The following is a 21,619-nucleotide window of genomic DNA, read 5'->3' as shown; positions in this document are numbered from 1 at the left end:
AAAAAAAAGCAAGAATGGAAATGAACTCACTTCCTTATGCGCAGTTCCTAAAGAGCAGAATAATCCAGCTGTAATTATACTGTGTACATGCATTTGAATGCATTTCATGCACATTTATCAGTCAGCCCAATTCCCACTTCCTCTGGCTTTTAGTACTGCTTTACAAACAAATTCAGAAATACATACTAAGTATAGCATCCATAATAGGATTTTCATTCATAGAAGTTTCCGATAACAAATATAGCAACAAACAGATGTTGAACTATGTCCATTGGAAAAAGGGAAGTAACATTCAAAAATTCACTCATACCCACGCATTTTCTGCCCTTTAGCTGGTATCCTGGATCACAACCACAGTGGAAACTTCCTATAGTATTGAAGCAACGCTGATGACAGGAGTTGGACTCTTGACACTCATTAACATCTGTTGAACAATACAAATCCTTGATACCATAGCTGTGAATTGCCTTCTCGTCATTGACCTGAACAGTGTTTTGGTTAAGTCAACATTCTGGACTCTGCTTTGAGCTCTACTTATTACACTATTGAGGTATGTTCAGAAGTGTTTACTTCTCTCAGTTCTTTGTAAAAGAAAATGCACATGGGACACAAAAGCAAGAATGTTAGGTTATTCCCCGATAGGTTTTTAAATTTATTTCTAAAGATGGAAAAAGCAAAAGATTTAAAAAATAAACAAAAAAACCCAAACAAAACCAACCAAACAAACAAAAAAAACACAAAAAAACCAAATAGCCAAAACAGACAACCTTAATAATGAAAATTTAGAGACACCACATTTGGAGATGTATTTTTTTTTAAATGTTACTTTCAATTGTGTGAAAGACAGCATTTTCAGTTTATGAAAGCTAACACCAAAACCCAAAGACCCCTCCATACCTTGGCAGCTAAATCCATCAGCTGTCCTCCTAAAGCCATTCCCACATCTAACCACGCAGCGGTATGAGCCAATGATGTTTTCACAGTCCTGGCCAGCATGGCAGGTATGTCCACCTAATGCACACTCATCGATATCTATAATTAAAAACAAGCTGTAAACCTCACTATGTCAAAATGAAACACAATTAAGCAGGGTCTTGAGCAAGATCAACTATGAAATACTTGATTGCAAATATATTCAGATATGAAATAATTAGAATACCACCAAGACATTATATTGTTATAATGAGAGAATGGCCCAGCCCAAACAGAACATTTCCCTAGCGATATAAGTGCCATGGGGCTTTTTGTATCCAGCCTACTCACAGCAATACTTCTCTTACCCTGACACGTTCTACCATCCGCAGAGATAGTGAGGCCTTTCGGACAGGAGCAGTGGTAAGATCCAATGGCATTATGACAGGTATGGGAACAAGGATTTCGCACAGCACATTCATCTTCATCTGTAACAAGGAAACGTTTGAAAAACCAGTGAGACTTCTCAAGAAACTATACCAAACAAACCCTTCATAAGAGCTATGTGTCTGGTAGAGCCCACAGGGCAAAACTAGATGTAGCAATGGAGCAGCTTCACAGAAATGGTTCAGTGGTGCATTCCCCACTCTTATTTTTATGGTTACCAAACCTACACTAACACGCCTCGCTGAATCTTGCGTTATCTCTGCAGGACTGGGTCACTGCTGCGGTAATGAACGTTTAATACAATCTTTTCCAGAGAATCTCTTTACAACAGAACAGATGGGTTTCAGCGTTAGACTTAAGATTTCCTAGATACACGTGCAAAGATTACTACATGTTCCATATTAAAGTTTTAGAACTCATATTGTTTTACAGATGATATTGCACGTGGAAAATTGTTTTAGCAACCTTAAGCAGGAACTCGTGGGCTGTTGCCTAGGTTGCCAACGCTCGTCCTTCTCTCCACACAGATCACATAAGCAGGCTCAGCAGATACTGTGGCTCAACGTCCCCCAGTTGTATCTGAGGTACTGATGAAAAGCTGTCTGGGCACTACTTATATTCTAGATGAGTACAGAAGCAAAGGCTTCATCTGCCTTCGGATCCACACGCTTTTATCAACGGTAACTTACACTTTTTGAAGTATGTACTGCATGCTTTGAAACTCTAGGCAACGGTGATGTAGATTCTGGTGGTTAAGTACTGGATCCAGCTCTGGGGCCCCCAGCACAAGACAGACATGGACCTCTTAGAACAGGTCCAGAGGAGGGCCATGGAAATGGTCAGAGGGCTGGTACACCTCTGCTATAGAGAAAAGCTGAGAGAGCTGGGGTGGTTTAGCCTGCAGAAGAGAAGACTCTGGGCAGACCTTATTGTGGCCTTTCAGCATATAAAGAGGGCTTATAAGAAAGATGGAGAGACTTTTTACTAGGGCCTGTAGGGGCCCTGGTAAAGGGACAGGATGAGGGGTAACAGTTTTAAACTAAAAGAGGGTAGATTTAGATTGGAAATAAAGAATAAATTTTTTACAATGAGGGTTGCGAGACATTGGAACAGGTTGCCCAGAGAGGCAATAGATGCACCATCCCTGGAAGTGTTCAAGGTCAGGCTGGACAGGGCTTCGAGCAACTTGATCTAGTGGAAGTTGTCCCTGCCCATGGCATGGGTGTGGAACTGGATGATCTTTAAAGGCCCCTTCCATCCCAAACCATTCTATGAGTCTATGATTACACACTACCCCTGTCACATCATTACCTGAACAGTAAGGCCCAGTTGAGTCCAAACCAAACCCAGCAGGGCACTGATTGCTACGATCTCCTGTATGGTAAAGGAAGCACATATTACTTGTGGATGAAAAGATGGCCATTTTGTTACTTTTAAAAAACCCTTTAACATTAAGAATTGCAGCCCAGCTGTTTATAAAAGATTTTTTATACTTGGACACTAAAATAGAAACTTTTAAAATCTAGACTTTAGTGGTTTTTCTATTTGGGCACTAGAAGTCAGTAGTTCATGGGTTTTGCTGTTTTGAAAAACATTAAACAGGTAGGGGCTTTCCCTCAGAGTGACTGCAAGTTAAATCCCAGCCTAATACATCCTGCAAAGTTCCTCCATAAAGTTTTCATTATTAAAAGAATAAAGACCATTCAGTTTCACTTCACGTAAAAGGAGGGATGTAAACCCAAACCAAATAAATCACCATGTACTATATCTGTAATGGAGAACTCTGGTAGAGACTGCTCAAAGACCACATGTATTTTGCTGCTTGAAAATTGATTCAATAAATACGAAATTTTTAAAAAAGCAGTATATTAATTGTTGGAGGAAATAAATGCAAATGCAGTAAAGGCTTGGCCAGATTTATGCATAGGCATAACTTGATCTGGAGACTTCCTTTTATCAGACCTCGTTTTAAAATGGGAAAAAAAAAAATCTTACTTGGTTTTCAAATTGCACAAATGAGTTCATAGTCTGGCAAGTAGGAAAATCATTATTTTACTTCATTTAGAATGTTGTTATTGGAAAGAAAGACTGAGAGGCAATCCAACTGTTTCATTTACTTTCAAACCTGAGTTATTTAATTTGAAAGATGATGTTAAGCCTTACTGTGAAAAAAAAAAAAAGCCCAAATAGTACTTATAAAGATAACAGGACATTCTGCTAACCAATTATGACTTCTGAAAGGAAAACCCACTTTCACAAATATATGCCCTATTCCTTAAGATCACTTAGGTAAAAGGTTAATAAAAGCCAGCAGTTTGTTATGCTAAGACACAGTACAACAGATGGTGGAGCTCCTAGCTTGCCACCTCTGTGTTAGGACTCACCAGATTTACAGACCGTACATAAGCACGTATCTACACAGCACTGCATAAGTGTGCACCATCATATCTGGCCTTAAAAAACATCTATCCATGAAGTACCAGAAAAATTTTCAAGCTGCAGCTCAGCATCATATTTTCTGTATATGCCAAATAATTCCAGAGAAGTTCAGTCTGAGGAATGACTTAGGATATTTTACCCATTTTAGTGCTGAATTTTGAATGTTCTTCCATCTCATTAGTACCTTACTTACATTTATGTGTTTTTTGCTGTGAGAAAAAAATACACAATCCTTTTTCTTAATAGCTATTCAAAACCAAACCCAAACATAAAATCCCACCAACATTTCACCCCCCACAAAAGCAACAGTGATTTCATTTTAAAGAATGAAAGGTACATGTAAGGAAACGGAGAAGTATTTTTAGGTTGACTATCTGAAGCTACTGGTGATGCTGTTAGCAGCGTCAGCAAATGCAGATGTACATCATCGATGAGAACTACAAGTGAAGAGTAAATGCAAACCGCAACAGCTTTTACATATTAGTCTATGGGTATATTAACAAGACATGTAGGTTCCAGGATCTACAATAAAGTTACTCAAGTTTCACAGCATTTCCTCTTTCAAGGCCATAACAAGCTTTTGGGAATATAGGTAATGAATTCTAGGAAGAGAAGATATTATATTTCCATTGTTTTATTTTTGTGAAACATTCGAACAATACCTTTTGCAATGGAAGCGTGGATTTTAAAAGCCACAGTTTCTTCCAGTGGGTTGTACTCTGTTGTAATAGAGGAAGCATGGAGTGTTTCCACCAAGAAAGGCATCTTTCCTTTAGTGTAATCATAAGTGATAGTGTGGTTCCATGTATAGGGAACACTAACTCCATCAATAGTGAAGAGACGAGTAGAATGGGCATACAGTTGCCCAGGGCCGGTTTGAATATAGTCTTCGGTGTAATCCTGAAACCGCAAGATTCAGGCATCAGCCACTGAGTACAGCCAACACCGCTGTGGTCTGCGTATTTTAAAGTGGTATGAGATGTATTCTAAGAAAGGGGTTTTTTTTCTTAACAGCTGAACAAATCGTATTTCACACAATACGTGCCTTTTTTACTGTTATTTTAACTGTTGAATCTTAACAGCATCTGGTATATTTCTTTAAATAAGAAACAGGCTGTGGTACTGAGGATCCTGATGATGGGGGCCACAGCAGAACATTTCTAAAGAAACCTGAAAATTATCTTATTGTTCAATAACAATTTTTTGAGATCTAAATTTTTTTTTTGTATTCTAAGTCAGATGCTGACAACGTGCTAAATAAGCAATCAGTAGAGAAAAATCTGTCACTGAAAAAAGGTATAAATATTGCACATGCTACATATTGCAGTGTATCAAAATATCAAGAACTTCATATGTATTAAAACATGTTCACTGGTTGCCTACCGCTAACTAATTACCACCTTTATGGAAACAACTTTAAAGAATGCTCTTTCTTTTACAGTAAAACCAATCATCAAGCACCTGGTTTTAAACCAAAACTTTAATACCACATATTATATTAAGCAAAATGTTTTCCATCTCTTACACTAAACCAAAAATATAGAAAAACAGTCCCTTTGAACTCCATCTTTCTAGCAGGAGTACAAGGTCAGTGATAGAAGCTATCTTACTAGGAGCAGTAGAGAATATCTCCTAGAAACAATAAGCAGAGCAATTCAGATTATAACCTTTTGCCATGCGATCACGCAAACTGCCCTCTCTAATCATTCCTGAAAAAGTTCATAGAGAACTATCATTCTTTGAAAAAGCAAATTCTGTAGAAGATTTCAGATGAATTGTGTAATAGGACTGTTTGCCATAATAGGTATCTCCATAAGACAAAGTTTTGATGCTATAGCAGAGAAAGGAGCACATCATTAACAGCATCATGACAGCGTGCATGATAAAAACACATAAAATACCCTGTAATGTAATCTGATTCAGAATTTCTTAATCCCCTGTCTTTGCAACTTTATCAGCCACAAGAATGTTTCTCTGCTAGACTATGTGTAATTGTAGCTGCAAACAAATCATCAGTAACAGTCAGAAATTTTTGCAAGGTGCCATGGTATAAAAGAGCTGGTGCCATCCCCAGGGAAGCCAAAAAGTCAGACAGGTTTAAGATGCACCTTTATAGCTCTATTGAAAGCAACACCTGACATGCCTGCCTGTGATAACTTGCCCTGAAGACACTTCTCAATACTACCTTCTGACATCTAAACATCTTGAGTGACCAATACTACCTTCCTGACGACAACTTTTTGTTTTCAAAGGCAATGTTAACATCTGTCAATTAAACCAGGCACAAAATAAGTTACATACAGTGAAACAGCTTTCAGGACTTAGTGTCTACTGCTTTAATATAGATGAGAGAGGAAGTATGTTTCGATGAGAGAAGGGGGGTGCTATCTCGAGCAGCTTTACCTTCACGTTAATATCAGCTACTGACGGGAGCTGCAGCACGTGGCCGCTCACAACAACATCCAGCAGCAAGGCTCCGTCTGAATCCAAGCCCCGGGCAATATGAGTCATTCGCAGAATCTCACCTATGAATTTTAAGATCACATTGATTTATGAAACATCTTAACCAGAGACCCATGTTAGCCACACAGTATCTGAATTGGGATCCCTTGACCAGTTATTTTACACTAATATTTTTGTAAGGTGTACCACACCTATAACAAAAAAACATTAAATGTTTCAAATTACAGCTCCAAAAGCTGTATTTAAGCCTCAGAAAGCCACAGTCATTCAGAAAATATTGACGTAAGCACAAGAGTCAAAATTCAGCAACAGTTATGTGCTATTTTTCAAGAAATGCAGTGTCTCTCAAGCTTATTGGAAACAGAAAGAGATGGTGTATCACAGGTAACTAACCAGTTGCAAACTCCACTTGAGTTTCTCTCTTGAAGACGGCATCAGTGAGTGTAAACCCATTCATTGCTTCTCCAATTTCTTTTGCAGTTGTCCAATAAACTGGACTGAGTATAGAAACAAGCTTTCTCATTGCTGGACCTGAAGGAAATGCAACAACATTTGAGAGCTTTTTTCTTAACATCATGCGACCCACATCAGTAGGAGTTGAATAAGAAGACCTATAACTAGTGTAACCCTTAAGATTTAAACCAGAAAAAAAATACGTATTGGGATATTCAGAGGAATTGTTTTACAAATATTAATGTATAGAAGTAAATACTGAAGATTCCCTTTTCCTCTCTCTGTCTGTGTAAAGTTTAGATCAGTTTCTTCAGTGACACTTAATGAAAGGAAGTGGTAAAAACTGCCATTGCACAGAATTCAGCCTGGGTCAAGGAAAAAGGTGATAAAAAGTAACAAAAAGCCTACCAAGGCTCCGAGGAACGTTTGTAATCTTTGCTTGTATTACTCTAGTTTCAGAGTCAGGGCTGTCTGTTACTGTGGCATTCAGGAAGGCAATTCCAAATTCAATATCGTTAATATTTCCAATGATGCTGCCTTTGGCACGTGAAGGCCCACCTGTGCAGGGGAGGGAAGGGAGGAAAAAAAAAAAAAAAAAAAAGGCCCATGTGAAAACTCTGCTGTCTGATATTTGGGGGGAGAGAAAATTCAGAAATATCGTCCAGCATTTTAAGAAGTAAGGATATTTCTGCATATATTACTACATTATGTGCAAGAGTAAAGCTCACAACCTGCAAATAACAGGATGCTGTATATGTGGTTTGAGATATACGCACAATAACATGGGAATCACCTTATGCACTCACCGCGGTCTGAAAAGCGACAGTTGTTTAACAGCATACTCTAGTGCTTTGTAACAGGTTAACAAAAAATTTATCCAGCTGAAGTTGCAGGGGAGATTTAAGCCAAAAAAATTAAATTACTTGGTTAACTGGCCAAGACATAGGAGAGTACCAGTCAAATTAGGAGTGCCGCGGGCTTTCACCATATTGTCATTGCATGCAGGCTGTAAGTTAACTCACCAGGACATGCTTGGGTGTTACACCTGGATATTTGGGAGGAGTCTCCAGGACAAGGACGTCCACGATTTAACGGGGCTGGATTGCTGCACAGACGTATTCGGGTCTGCTCCCCTCCTCCACAAGAAGCAGAGCATTGGCTCCATGTTTGCCACTGCCCCCAGTTTCCATCCACTGAAGAAAGAAAGAATGAAGAAAGCAACTTTTCATTTTAAATGTGTCAGGCTGCATCAGTGATGCTTTTGTGTCATTCCTTCTTGATGGAACCAATGTGATAGAGAAAAGAAATAGCTAAAAGGATGACAAAAACACCTTAATGGGCAGGTGTGAACACTTCTCCCCTCAGAAACACACCGCCTTTAAAATTCTGTTTGTGTATCAGCTGTCCTGGAGACAAGGAGTCTCCTCCAGCGGATGTTTCCAGTATAACGGTTGGAAGTTTAGTAAGAGCTGGGTCCAGTTATTCCCTATTTTATATATTCAATATTTCATATTGAAGAGAAGCCACTTCATGGCTGATCAGGGAAGCCTTGTACAGTGTAAGCTACATGTGTCCCTCTGCACAATTGTGCAAGTCCTCCCCAAGGGTGGCATACAGAGAGGTCTGCTGTGCAGCTGGTGAGCTCAGGCTGGCTTTGGGTGGCTGCCTACGCATCGCTCTATGGGGAGAAGAGATATACGACCAACTGCTGCCTGACTTCTGCCAGCCGCTCTCCCCAGGAGGTTCTGTAGAGGTACCTCCTGCCAGTCTCTGCATCTGTTCCCTGAAAGTATCAGGCTACACAGAAGCTGACTTCAAAACTGAAAAGCACTGTTGCATGTATGCAGACCCATCGCAAACCAGTTCGTAAAGAACAGCTGTCAATATTCAGACTCTCCTGTCATAGTTTTTGGTAGGTATCACTAGAGAGACAACCTTGCTGTCTAGAACTTTGAGTGCTTTTACTCCTACAAAGAAAATATCTGAGATTGCATGGGTATATAATTGATGGAAAACAAACCAACCATAAATCTTGCAAATAAAGAACACATTTTCTATCTATCCAAACCCTCAAAAGAGGTCAGTTAAGAGTTGGCTTGAAGTACACATGTGCAGGAATCTGCATGGCCTCCTCTTGATGTTACGGCCTTGATAACAACAGGTGATGACTATACACTGTGTGAACATAGTATCTGGAAATGCCTGATCCAATATGACATTTGGCCAAAACTGGCAAGAGGAAAGTAACAATGAAGAAAGTTTGCTTAAGACAACCATTAGCCAAAAAAACAGTAATGAGGGAACTGAAAAGTACAAAAGCAGCAAGAAAAGTTGTGACTGGGGAGGATAAACCCAAGCAAGAGGAGGGTTAACAAGGAACCATCAGACTGGGCTTGACACTGCAACCTCCATCGAGACCTAACAGAGAATCGTCCTCACATACCACAAGCAGCTGGGATCCAGCTACTGGGGGTTGATGCTGTGGGGCGCAACAAGCAGGGTCCACACCTTGGGTGTGTGGATGTGGCCTCATCAGGGGCTTTGTCACCAGCGTGTGGGACAGCAGCGTGCTGAATGTGGCACAGGTATGCATAAAGTTGGAGCTCCTACGTCTCCCACAGGAGAAGGGCATGTAAAGGGGCGTGCAGAGAGGAGAGATTTAATATTTTTTTAAAAATTATTATATCAGAATTAATAATAATAATAATAATAATAATAATAATAATAATAATAATAATAATAATAATAATAATAATAATCTCTTTCTGGGATGAGTTATAGAAGGGTGGTTAGAAATTTGCAGGTGTTTAATAAGTCTCTAGCATTGTGGTTTCTCTGTTGTATTCTGATATTGATCCTGAATGTGTAAGGTCATTGATTGTCCCTTAGTTATATATTGTCAATAAATCAATTAACTCCTTTAACTGCCTTTTTATTTAAAGCATTTGAGCTGAGCATTCTTCCCTGCTCCTGGAATACATTATGAGAGTTCACTGGGAGCCTCATAAACTGTATTTACTGTAAAAACTAAGTAGAATTGCTAGGTGTAGGAGAGATTTTCATACGCTATTTCCTGTTTTGAATTATTCCAGCTCACTTTGGGAAAATCTAACATGTGAAGGGGGAAATCCTTGTAAGGTAACAGTCATTTAAAGAAAAAACTGAGAGTGGATTATTAGATTGTACAAAATTGTAAGTAATTACAGGAATGTTCTACATTCCTTTCATAATATGAAAATCTCATATACATTATGTATACCCTGAAGTCTTCCAGGGAAAGGTGCATTTAATTTCTGTGTTAGTCTGAGCACTCACCAGGGCACAGTTCAGTGCTGCATCTCTGGTTCTGCATGTCAGCCCCTGCACATGCCCTTCCACCACTGGCAGGGCGAGGATTGTCACAGGTCCGGTATCGCCTCATCTGGCCTCCATTACACGTTCGACTACAAGTTCCCCAACTACTCCATGGGCCCCAGTTGCCATGAACTGTAAAAATAAGTCAGATTTTTATCTGTCTTCCTCTTAATAGCAGATACTTAAAACCAGACAGTCAAGCTAGAAAAATATTCCTATTGGAGAGTTAGTTTTTAATTTCTTTTCCCAAAATAAAAATGAAAAACCCAGACAAAGATATAAGTAAGTTATCTTGTCCAGCATTCAGCAATTTCTCAGAGTATATTAACCCACTCCAGAACATTGTCATTCGTAGGAAAGTATGCAGCACATATTGTTAACCAAATGAGTCGCTACACTCTACTGTGAGATACAGAGAGATTCACTTGGCAGTACTTTCCGACTGGACAGTTGTAACTTTAGAGAGGTGCATGACCTCTGACAGTCCGGCAGGACCTTATGGACCAGCTGCTACTGGTTTGTGCTCCTAATAGTTTATGTTTAAAATGTCCAGTCACACTGACTGATGAAGAGATGCTTTCACTCTTACCGGGCAGCTAATACCACCTGCCTGTGTTCAGACCCCCTAATTTTTGTGGGAGTGTGTGATTTGCGGAGGGCTTCCTTCCTCTCGCACATACATTCAAACCCAGTAAGTGGGCAAGCAGCCTAACCCACAGCACTTACTCGGACAAGGATCACTGTTGCAAAAATCAATTTGTATGTCGTTTCCTTCACATTTGTGACCCCCAAACTGTGGGGCTGGGTCTGAGCAGTGGCGCGTTCTCTGCCTGCTGCCTCCTCCACAGGACACGGTGCAGGCACTCCAGCTGCTCCACATGGCCCACTTCCCGTCCACTGGTGAGAAAGGCATAGCATGGTGCAGTTACAGTCTCTGACATCAGAAATAAAGTAAATCAGTGCTACCTCAGGGTAAAACTGATTGTAGGATGTTATTGACTCTCTTTCTAGAACATGTCAGCTACGTAGGGATTTCCAGAACTGAAAGCTGGAGAAAGGCATGGCCTGTTTTTCAGATGACTGTAAGCCTGACCAGAATCATGGTCAGGGATCACTCAGTCCCTCAAGCTCAGTCACTCTCACATTTTTAGGTATCTGTAAGCAAGTCAACCCATATACGAAGTAGTCCCTGAAATTACCACACTGGGCAGATGGCCGGTACGAGTGCCATTCAAAAAACACAGTCTTCACTTGTGCATCCTCTGGTGGCAGCTCCACTGTCTAAAGATGTAACCATCACCACCTTCTCTCCCTCCCCTTCCTAACCAACCTTTGATTTACCGGCTCAGCTGTTTATAGGAGTTATTACTAAATTATCTCACATGAGCCAGGTCTAAGCAGTTGAGTAGTAGGGTCTTTGATCTCCCAAGACGTGGTGACACAAACTGTTATGGGTACATCTGTGTGAGCACTTGAGTTGGTGGCTGAGAAGAGGCCAATTAGTCGGAAACTAGCTGTAAGCAACAGCATCCTCAGCAGCAGCACATCGAGCCGGATAAATGTGCAACATGGAGCCCTTAGTTGCTCAACTACCACAAGGTCAGTTCTCTCTTCTACCAGTTGATAGTTACAGTGGTGTCTCCGCATAGGATCTGGCATGTGCAAAATGGAGTGTGAAGCCAGAAGGATCTAGTCTGAACTGCTGCACATTCCACTTCATGGAAATTCCCTTCGTTATCCCTGCACTCAGCCAAATACAGAGGTCATATTTCAAAAATGTGAGTTTTCCTATCCAGTCATGAAGGACTCATTGAAATGTGGAAGAAAAGGATAAATGAATAACAGAACCTAGGAAAACAAAAAAAAAAAAAAAAAAAGAAATGTTTAGAAAACCTGTAACTTAACTGCCAAGGATTTAAAATGCTGCTTTTGCACAGTGGCAGGGTGAAGGGAGACAAGGATAGGAGATAAACATAGTGATGGGGCCAGTGAAAATAAAAGGTTCGAATGGAATTTTTTCAGGGGCTACACTTTTAGAAAAGGAAAGCTTTTGATATAAATTAAATAGAATTTGGAAAGGAAATGACAAGTTTGTCATTGTTCTCTTTGTGTCTCATGCATCTTACCTGGGCAGCGTCTCTTGTGGCAAACTTGCATCTGTGCCTCAGATCCCTCACAGTATGATCCGTCATGTGAAGGAGGAGGGTTATTGCAGAGCCTCAGTCGTGTCTGAGTACCTTTCCCGCAAGTCTCGCTGCAAGGACCCCATGGCAGCCAAGAACTCCACTCGCCATCAACTGCAAAGGCAGCACAGCTATAAAACTGTTTAAACTATACAGCTGCTTTAACTTGAAATTACAGCTCCACAGCCTAAGGCAAAAAAGCTACATTGTTTAATATCAATAAATGAAATATCCTGAATAAGCCCTTGAAAAAACCTTTGCCTTGAGCAACAGCTGAAATGGATCAACAGTTTGCAAAGGAGAGATTAAATTCTTTCCTTTTGTTTTCTGAATACATCACTTCACCTCACTACAATTTTGGAACAACAGAACTGAACACTTGATTAAATCTGGTGTTTTCATAAGTTACATGGCTCTGACTGTCCTGTGCTAGGCCAAAGGAGGAGCCAGAACTGGTTTTGTTACCAAGATCTAGAGAAATTAATCTCAGGCTGGTGGATGAACATTTGGCATTGTGGTGGTAGCAGAGCTAGGGAAAAAGGGAAAAATCAATATAATAAAAATTGTATAGAAGGAAACATGCCAGTGGTGAAGGGTTATGAATAAACTACAACCTGTCAAACGCAGGAAGTACTAGTAAGAGAGGAAGCAAACCTGAACATTCAGCTGGTTAGGAGAAAGACGTGGCTGAAAATTAAAACAACAAAGGAAAATATACAGATAATGTCTTAAATTATTAACTATCATGTTTTACATGGCTTTTTAATAGTTGGTGGTTGGGTGGGGTTTTTTTCCATTTTAATTGGCTTTGCAGAATAAATTTAGAGTAGTTAGTTTTACTCTGTGAGAATATGGGTATCAAGTACTGGAAAACATCAAAATACAAAATTAATATTTTTACTGGGGAAAAAAAAAAAACAAGAGAAATTGCTGAGAACATTCCTTGCACTTACTTCTGTGACTTCCGTTTCCAAGAACTAGTGCTGTTCAATACATTACAAGCAATTTTAAAACAAAAAAAAATGGGAGCTTTATTCTTTTATAATTTAATAATTTGAAACAAGCTGAGAGAATTCGTGTTTGGAGGAAAAAAAGAAACATATATGGGAAGCCCCTTGTGAAACTAATTTTGAACCGCTCTTCTCTTACCTGGGCAAGGCCTAATATTACACATGACTGTATCCACAGCGCTGCCATCACAGGGCTTCCCGCCGTGCTGAGCTGGTGGGTTACTGCAGGTTCTGGTTCTGGTCCTGTTACCTTGTCCACAGCTCTTTGAACACTCTTCCCATAGCCCCCACTCTGACCAGTTGCCATCCACTAAGAAACAGAAAACCCCCCAGTTTTAATTAAAAAATATTTTTGCGGTATTTATTGAAATTTCCTCTTCCTTTCCACAGAAGTCAAAAAGAATTCCAGCTTCTTAGAAAAATTAATCTGTCGTGAAGATCTGTGGTGATAACGGTTCACTGTTAGGGCACCTGGTGTAAGGCACATTAAAAGTATCAATTCATTAAAGAAATACCTGGACATGGCTTGTTGTGGCAGCTGCGTATGTCTGTATCAGGCCCCTTACACCTCCTCCCACCATTTGCTGGAAGAGGGTTGTTGCACTGACGGACTCGCTCCTGAACACCTTGACCACAAGTTACGCTGCAAGCTCGCCATTCAAGCCAATCAGAAAATCCACCATGCACTGCAATGGGAAAAATGATGCTCTGTTTGTAACGCGCTTGTGCTTATAACTCCCTTAGATTGATACAGCAAAGTGAAAAATGCACTTCATAAGCCATACTTGGAAATCCAACTCACTTCATTACTGCAGAAGCATCTTACTACAGTTCAGAGAACACTTCAGCTGCTCTGAAATAGTTATGGCTTATGCTCCTAAATGCTTTTTTTAGAGGTACAATTAAGTTATGATATATGTTCTGAGGAAGGGATCTAGTTCAAGATCCTTTCATTATTTTTTATGTCTCTCAATCCTTCACTCTCATCTCTCTCACACAGCTGGATGAGTATGACGTAAGGAAGAAAGCTAGATGAAGTAGAAACCCCCTGATATCTCGGACTAGGTTTAGCATGTACCTAATGTGTATATGGAAGACAGGATAAAATATCTTATCCATAAAATGTGGATAAGATACAATCTTCATCATATTTATTCACAATTAATGCTGGAATCTACCAGTTTGATAGTCATTATCGTATACTTCATGCACCTACCCTGGACAGTCAGTGGTACTCTAACAAGAACAGATCCCATTAGATTCCTTGCTACACACTCATATTCAGACGTATCTTCCTTCCGTGCTGCAACAATACGCAAGGAGCCATTAGACAGGACAGTCACTCTCTCATCGCTCACAACTGGATGGCCTTGGCGGGACCATTTGATGGTTGGAGGAGGCTCTCCATTTGCCTGGCAGTTGAGCATTGCTGTGGCACCAGCTTCAATAACTGTCTCTACAGGTTCAACAGTAATGACTGGAGGACCTGAAAGAGAAAGGTTTCTTTAGGCAATAGCACATGGTTACGTGCTTACAAGTTTACTTTGACTAAAATTATTATGATCTTCCACTGTCAAAATATATGGAAGTTAAAATGACAATGATAGGCTATTTTTAATATGTAGCAACCTGAAGACCAAAGTTGGGATTGAGGCCTGACTGTATGAGCACACAGTCGTCTTTATTGATAAAACGTGTGTCTTTTCATAAAAGCTGCAAGAAGATGCTATTAATCATGTCCAGAGGCAACTGAGACATAAGTAACCGATCCATATTGCCTGAGGCTATAATAGAAAAGGGATGTTCATTAATTCTACCACTAGTGAAAAAATAATTCTAAAATATTGTCAGTGAAAGCTGGGATTCATCTCACGTAAATTCCTTAATTTAAAAGTTAACAGTCTAGTTTAACCCACTTGTATAGACATCCTCTCTAGTTAACCAAGAGAAACGGGCCCTTTCAGAAGGTGATTCACCCCATTCTAAGTTGGTTTCTAAGATGAGGTTGAATCACCCTCTATATGCTTCTCTTCTTTGACCCCAATCACTAGCTTAGACTAGACTCTTAAAGATTAATGATAAAAGATGAGATGAACCTTAACCTGCAGTGCATTGCCCAACCTCCAAAACTTCAATGGGAGCTGCATACACCTATCCAAAGGTAGGTTATCGCTCCCAACCTAGTGGCATTAAACTTATCACTTTGAGTCTTACTCTGAAGCGTTAGTGTCAGACTACGTTCCACCACACCAGCATCATTGGTAGCCACACACTTGTAGTCACCAGCATCTTCATTCTAAAGAAATGAAAATCAAATACTCATATAACCTGTCAACATGTAATGAGGGTTTAGGTTACCAGTGCACCTCCTGTAGGTGAATTTTCTGCAACCCGACATGGCATGTGCTGGATCTTAAGAGGCTCCCAGTTAGATTCTAGAGCATCCCAACATTTTGCTTTTATTAACATTAAGCTGATATTGTGAATTATTTTTACTGTTGTTGTTCCATTTTTTATTTCCTTCAACTCCTTAATTCTGAGGATCAATTTTTTTTTTGTTTTTTATTTAAATGAACTCAAGGGAGCTGCTGTTTTCAACCCCATTTCAAAATACAAGCATTGGTTTATAGGGATAAAATAAGTCTTGCCATTCATATTAGGAATTTAGATGCTAAGAAGTTTGCACATGGAGAACGCAATTGCTTTTTAGCTGACCTGACTGGGTAAAACCCAGGCTCTTTTAAGGTCAAAAGCAAAAGTCCCATTTAATTGGGCATGACCAAGATTTCACACACCAACGATTAGTATGTAGATTCAATCCTTCTGACAACTAAAGAGAATGATAGCCCCCCTGGGTTTTTTTGTCACAATAATTTGAGTCTAATTCTAGTCTGAATTAAAACAACATCTGTTAAAGGTAAAAGCAAAAGTGGATTAAATGTCTAGCCTCACTCTTTCAAAACAATACAATCTGGAATACCTTTATTAATCAAGTACAATGCAGAAACACATCGTAACAGACCAGTGACTCACTACAGTGCCGTAGATAGCAAGAGAACCATTGTTAAGCTGTCGGATCCTGTTGCTAATCGGAACGCCAACTCCTTTTTTGCTCCACTGGATGGTTGGAGGAGGATCTCCTCTGACTTCACAATTCAACATAGCGTTGCCACCCAAGGTCTCAATTCGGCTAGAGTGGTAATCCCCTTTGAAGACTGGAGGCTCTGAAAAAACAAGTGATGGCAGAGAAATAGCAGAGTCAAAATAAAATGCCCTTAATGAAACTGCTGGTAGGTATCATTCATCTCTGACTTTCTGAAGTGTGAATTTCAACCTGTTCCGATTTTTCTCATTTAGCCATAGACAAGGCATCAAATACCAGGGTAATGGTTTTAAACTGAAAGAGGGTAGATTTAGATTAGATATTAGGAAGAAATTCTTTACTGTGAGGGTGGTGAGACACTGGAAGAGGTTGCCCAGAGAAGCTGTGGACGCCCCCTCCCTGAAAGTGTTCAAGGCCAGGTTGGATGGGGCTTTGAGCAACCTGGTCTATGGAAGGTGTCCCTGCCCATGGCAGAGGGGTTGGAACTAGGTCCTTTAAGGTCCTTTCCAACCCAAACAGTTCTATGATTCCACTATCAAAACAGATGTCTGTGTTAAACTGTCCAATAGGGACCACAACCACTGTTATTTTACATACCTTTCACATACACAAAACCAATAGCTTTGATTGAGCCAACTGTGTTTTCTGCTGTGCATACGTAGGTACCAGAGTCATCTTTAGATACTTTTTCGATAACAAGTTCACTGTGTCCATTTACATCATCATATTGTGCTGAAGGGAGAATGCACAGTAAAGGGTTACTTCAATGATTTCAAATGTATACATCTCAGTGACTGGTATGTCATAAGACTGTTTGAATTACAGTGCTATTCAGCAACATAGCTCAATGGCACTGTGCCACTTCATTTCTGAGACATCTCAGAAATGCACAGAAAAGTCACTGCTATGACATTTGCCCACATGCATGTATTCACTTAAGTTGTCCCTCAATTTTGAGCTTTGTGCATCTGCATTCTATGAACTGCTGAGGTTTTCTTCATATTTAAGAGAAATAGCATTAGTTGTTGGATGCTGAGTAAATATCATCAGATACTGAATGTTTTTAATGTGTTCCATTATTGGCTACAGAATAGGAACAACTTCTTAATTATCTTCCTTACAGCTTTGTCTCAGAGGCAATTTAATTACATGATTGCATAGTACTGAAGATATTCCTCACACAACCACTGCCTAACAAGTTTGTTCTCTCTAGATTTTTTTTTTTTTTCTTCCTTATCCTAAACTAATTCAATGCTGAGTGGGGGAAAACAACTCTAGAGTGGAATGACCACTAACACCCAGTGTTACCCACCTGGAATGATGTTATTGTTAAAGGTCCATGATATTTTGGGTACAGGTATCCCAGTTGCTTTGCAAGTTAATCTGAGCTGTTCTCCTTTAGTCAAAGCTATATCCCCAGGAAGTTCAGTAAAAGCTGGAAGTACATGAACTGTCAGGGTGACACTGTGTGTGTCTTCTCCAGCAGCATTGTCAGCAATACAAGTGTAACTGCCAGAATCTTCAGACTGAAAGAAAGCATATTGGAGAAATTTCAACTGTTATATATCCTACACAGCACTACCACTTGTAACAATAAGAGAATCTCAAAAGGTTTGCCAAAAGGTTTGGAACAAGCATTCAGTAGAAATGCTCATCTGAACTCTTTTACTTCCTCTAAATTTGAAAGATGACCTATGATCCTTTTTGCCCTTCCTGCAAATTTATCACTACAAATTTTTCACAGATATTTTACTCCTCAGTGGAAAATGAAATATTTATAAAGACTTTGGAACATTAAGAACAAGAATACAAAATAAAACAAAGACTAATCCAGAAGTGGGTGAAAATGAAGAGAAGCAGGGTCTTATTACTGCCAAACCTGTCAAGTCATAGCTTAGATTTAGGGAACTTACAACAACATTGTCCAAAATGAGGTGTCCATCTGGCACAGCCCGGTATTTTCCTACTATCTCTGTTATCAGCGTATTGTCCTTCTTCCAGCTTATTGTTGGTGTGGGAATCCCGTCAGCAACACAGGACAGAACAGCCTGGGAGTCCTCCGTGGCTGTGTACTGCACCTCCGTATTGCGAATCTTGGGTGGAACTGTGAGAAGGTTTATTGAAGTGATTTACCTCTATGTATTACACAAGCACCACTGTAACAGCATACAATACTGGACTGAAGAAACCATTCCCTAGCTCTTCTGTATTGTTTCTTGTCTCCATCAATGACCACCATTAAGCATGTCAGAAAAATGTGTGAAATACTTGTAACAAAGTACAAACTGAGTTAAGGAAACGTAATGTTCTTCCTAAATTCAAGCAACTGGCTGATACTACAACCCAATAAAACTCATTAAGTACCAAAATTTTCCTGAACTTTTCCCTTACATCCTAGCTGCTTACCCTCCATAGGTTCATGCTGTGATAATGCACATTGTTTCTGTACAGTCCCACTTACTGTGCACAGTGAGCTCCATGCTAGAACTGCTGGACCCTGCCAAATTTGCCGCTATGCACGTGTAACGGCCAGCATCGCCAGGCTGTACAAACACAATCTGCAGCGCACCAGTGCTAAGAATTCTTCTTCTAATGGACTCCACTATTTGCTGTCCATCTTTATGCCAAGTGATCTCTGGCCCAGGGTAGCCTTCAGCTTCACATTGCAGAGTGACAGATTGATCAACAAGAACAACATATTCCTTGAGGTGGGACTTGATAACAGGAGGAACTGAAAAGAATTAAGAAAATTTTTAAAATAATTAAATGTTGTAAGAAGCATGGAATGCTTCGGTTCTTAGTGAAAATAATCCTCAAAGCATATTTTGATCCTAAAGTAGGCAGACAACTAAAAGGAATAAACCTCCTGGGCTCTATTCAGCATGACATCAAATAGGAAAGCATTAGGTTCATTTCTATTGCTCAGAACTGTGTTTTGACTAACAGAAAGCATGCACAAATTTCTTGTCTGTAAATCATTACAAGAGTTTAAAAGATGATTTACCTTGAACTTTCAGTTTGATCTTCCCCAGAGCAGTGCCAGCTGGATTTTGAGCAACACACATGTAAGTGCCAGCATCTTCAACAGTTGATTTTGCAATCTGTAAACTGCCACCAGGAAGAACCATATAACCATTGCCTAAAACAGATATAAGCAAAGCATGACACTTTTTTGTTTTGTTTTGTGTTCCTTATATGGGCTCCTTATATTTAAGTTTGAATAGTCAGAAAAGAGAAAATAAGTTTCTGAGTTACAGCAAGTAGGCTGGAGTTACAGGCTTTAAGAGGATACCTGTTGTGATTATACTGATGCCCTCCTTTTGCCATGTTATTATGGGTCGAGGTGTACCTGTCGCTTCACATGGTAGTAGAATGGGATTGTTCACAATGACATCCAGCACCCCTGGCTGAGTTTGGATAACCGGTGGTTCTGTGGAATGCAGTAAAAAGGAAAATGCAATAGGTTTAACCATCAAAGCTATAAAATACAGAAGATACTAAAAATTGCATAACCTGAGAGTCTGAGAAGGCTGAATTAGCAATGGCTACATTCTGCCATCCTTATGAAGAGCTCAGTGGAAGTGCTCTTTAATATAATAAATATACTCAGCATGAGTATGGGTACAGAATATGCCCTTATCTCATGCAATTTGCCATCACAGATACATTTTAACTTACCAAAAGGCAAAGAAACAAAAATCTTACAAAAATAAAATAGAGCAGCATGGACTGGGGGGCTCTATCCAAGGTACTACAGTTGTAACATGCAGAGCAGTGACTTTGCAAATAATCAGTGAATCCACAAGAGAATTCAGCTGAGTAAGAGACTACTTGGGATGGTCCACTCTGGCTTCACCATTGCTCTGCAGCATACGTATGTATTAAATGGGCAACATTTACTGACGGAATGCACTTTCTCTACAGCTTCCCATCTTACCCTGAACATGAAGAGTGGCATGTCTGTGAGCTGAGCCAGCTGTGTTCCGGGCCACACAGGTGTACTGTCCTGCATGTGCTAGCTGAGCAGCAGGTATTTCAACAGCACCTGCAGCAGAGAGAGTGCATTACAACATACAGCAGTATCCTCTATTCACAGTAAAAGTCTCTTACAGCATCCACCTTAAGAGGTCTATATTTTTATTCTAAGAAATTGAAGAGGGGTGGTTTGAGGGATTTTTTGCATTTATTTAATTAATTACTTCTAGATGTGCACAATTGCACCCTTTCACTGATTTTCTGCAGCTGAACTCCAGTCAAGCACAGTACCTGAAGAGAGAATTCTGTAGCCATCTCCTCTGGGAAGCAACTTTATGCCATTTTTGGTCCAATGAACTGAGGGGACAGGAACTCCTGACGCGGTGCAGGAAATGACTACTGGAGACAGCTTTGTTACCAAAAGGTCTGTGGCTTCATCTGCTATGGATGGGGGCACTAAAAATGAAGATCAGCATAAAGGTTACTTGCCCATTTTCATTTTTATAAATTCTTGGAAATAAAACTTATCTTTCTTGAGAATATCAGAGACTTATGGATATCAGTATCATAAAAGAATGATATAAAAATCTCATCTCAATATTGGAATGCCCCAAAGAAATTCTGGGTGGCATACACATGTAATAGCAATATCCGCTCTACCTTGAACAGTGAGCTCAACAGCTCTTTGATCTTCTCCTGCATCATTTGACACAGAGCACTCATAGACAGCAGTGTCATCCACAGTGGGAGAAATGATTACTAAGGAACCTGAAGATAGAAGTCTGAACAAAGAAAAGAGAAGAAAGTAAAAGCCATTGAAATACTTCTTTTCTTCTCATGTAATCAGACCACTGAATTTTCTGGCTATACAAGATTACATTTAAGCACAGCTAGATGTTTAAAGTGCCAAAATCATCCCTGTAAACTCATGGTGAAAAGAAAACATCTCTCACCTGTATGTATTCTGGTTCTGGTCAACACTAAGCAGATGCCCATTCTTTTTCCAGCTAATTGCTGGTCTGGGAATTCCAGTGGTTTCACAGGGCAAAGTGGTCTGCACATTTACAGTAACTGTAATATTTGTATGTCCAGGAGCAATAGTTGGAGGAACTAAGGACAAACAAAGCCTGATTATTCAGAATAATTGTATACACGTACACACACCACCACCACCACCCCCATACATATATAGAGAGAGCTGAACTGCCTGAACACATTTACTTGATTTTTATACTAAACTTAAAATTGGATCTGGCAGAACAAGAAAAATTATGTAACTA

At 39.8% G+C, this 21,619-nt stretch overlaps 1 protein-coding gene and 1 long non-coding RNA gene across 5 annotated transcripts in view; one reads left to right on the top strand and one right to left on the bottom strand.

Annotated features, from left to right (window-relative positions):
• The window catches only part of HMCN1 (hemicentin 1), a 207,033-nt gene that overhangs the window by 11,712 nt on the left and 173,702 nt on the right, over positions 1-21,619 (bottom strand). For 3 of the 4 annotated variants that reach the window (XM_087733811.1, XM_087733813.1, XM_087733812.1), the window contains 27 exons: positions 21,293-21,449; positions 21,000-21,121; positions 20,631-20,795; positions 20,302-20,409; positions 19,657-19,794; positions 19,369-19,503; positions 18,826-19,095; positions 18,278-18,468; positions 17,677-17,890; positions 16,962-17,096; positions 16,295-16,485; positions 15,476-15,557; positions 14,478-14,747; positions 13,777-13,947; positions 13,401-13,571; positions 12,195-12,365; positions 10,795-10,965; positions 10,030-10,200; positions 7,737-7,907; positions 7,123-7,272; positions 6,655-6,792; positions 6,202-6,323; positions 4,461-4,698; positions 2,671-2,733; positions 1,281-1,400; positions 898-1,032; positions 311-424 (listed from right to left, as the gene is read on the bottom strand). In XM_087733811.1, coding sequence (XP_087589937.1) covers positions 311-424; positions 898-1,032; positions 1,281-1,400; positions 2,671-2,733; positions 4,461-4,698; positions 6,202-6,323; positions 6,655-6,792; positions 7,123-7,272; positions 7,737-7,907; positions 10,030-10,200; positions 10,795-10,965; positions 12,195-12,365; positions 13,401-13,571; positions 13,777-13,947; positions 14,478-14,747; positions 15,476-15,557; positions 16,295-16,485; positions 16,962-17,096; positions 17,677-17,890; positions 18,278-18,468; positions 18,826-19,095; positions 19,369-19,503; positions 19,657-19,794; positions 20,302-20,409; positions 20,631-20,795; positions 21,000-21,121; positions 21,293-21,449 — 4,284 coding nt within the window. Of the gene's footprint in view, positions 1-310; positions 425-897; positions 1,033-1,280; positions 1,401-2,670; positions 2,734-4,460; positions 4,699-6,201; positions 6,324-6,654; positions 6,793-7,122; positions 7,273-7,736; positions 7,908-10,029; positions 10,201-10,794; positions 10,966-11,499; positions 11,917-12,194; positions 12,366-13,400; positions 13,572-13,776; positions 13,948-14,477; positions 14,748-15,475; positions 15,558-16,294; positions 16,486-16,961; positions 17,097-17,676; positions 17,891-18,277; positions 18,469-18,825; positions 19,096-19,368; positions 19,504-19,656; positions 19,795-20,301; positions 20,410-20,630; positions 20,796-20,999; positions 21,122-21,292; positions 21,450-21,619 lie in introns of those variants that run through there. The other variant, XM_087733814.1, reaches the window with a different exon arrangement.
• Positions 411-7,822, top strand: LOC148052213 (uncharacterized). Its single transcript, XR_015699119.1, has 3 exons — positions 411-550; positions 1,887-2,039; positions 7,720-7,822. It is a non-coding gene; the product is annotated as an uncharacterized LOC148052213 (long non-coding RNA).

Source organism: Nipponia nippon, unplaced genomic scaffold (assembly GCF_047370975.1).
Source record: "Nipponia nippon isolate SJK-2023a ecotype South Korea unplaced genomic scaffold, ASM4737097v1 scaffold_5, whole genome shotgun sequence".
NCBI classification, from domain to species: Eukaryota; Metazoa; Chordata; class Aves; order Pelecaniformes; family Threskiornithidae; genus Nipponia; species Nipponia nippon.
This window is presented reverse-complemented; position numbering and strand designations above follow the sequence as displayed.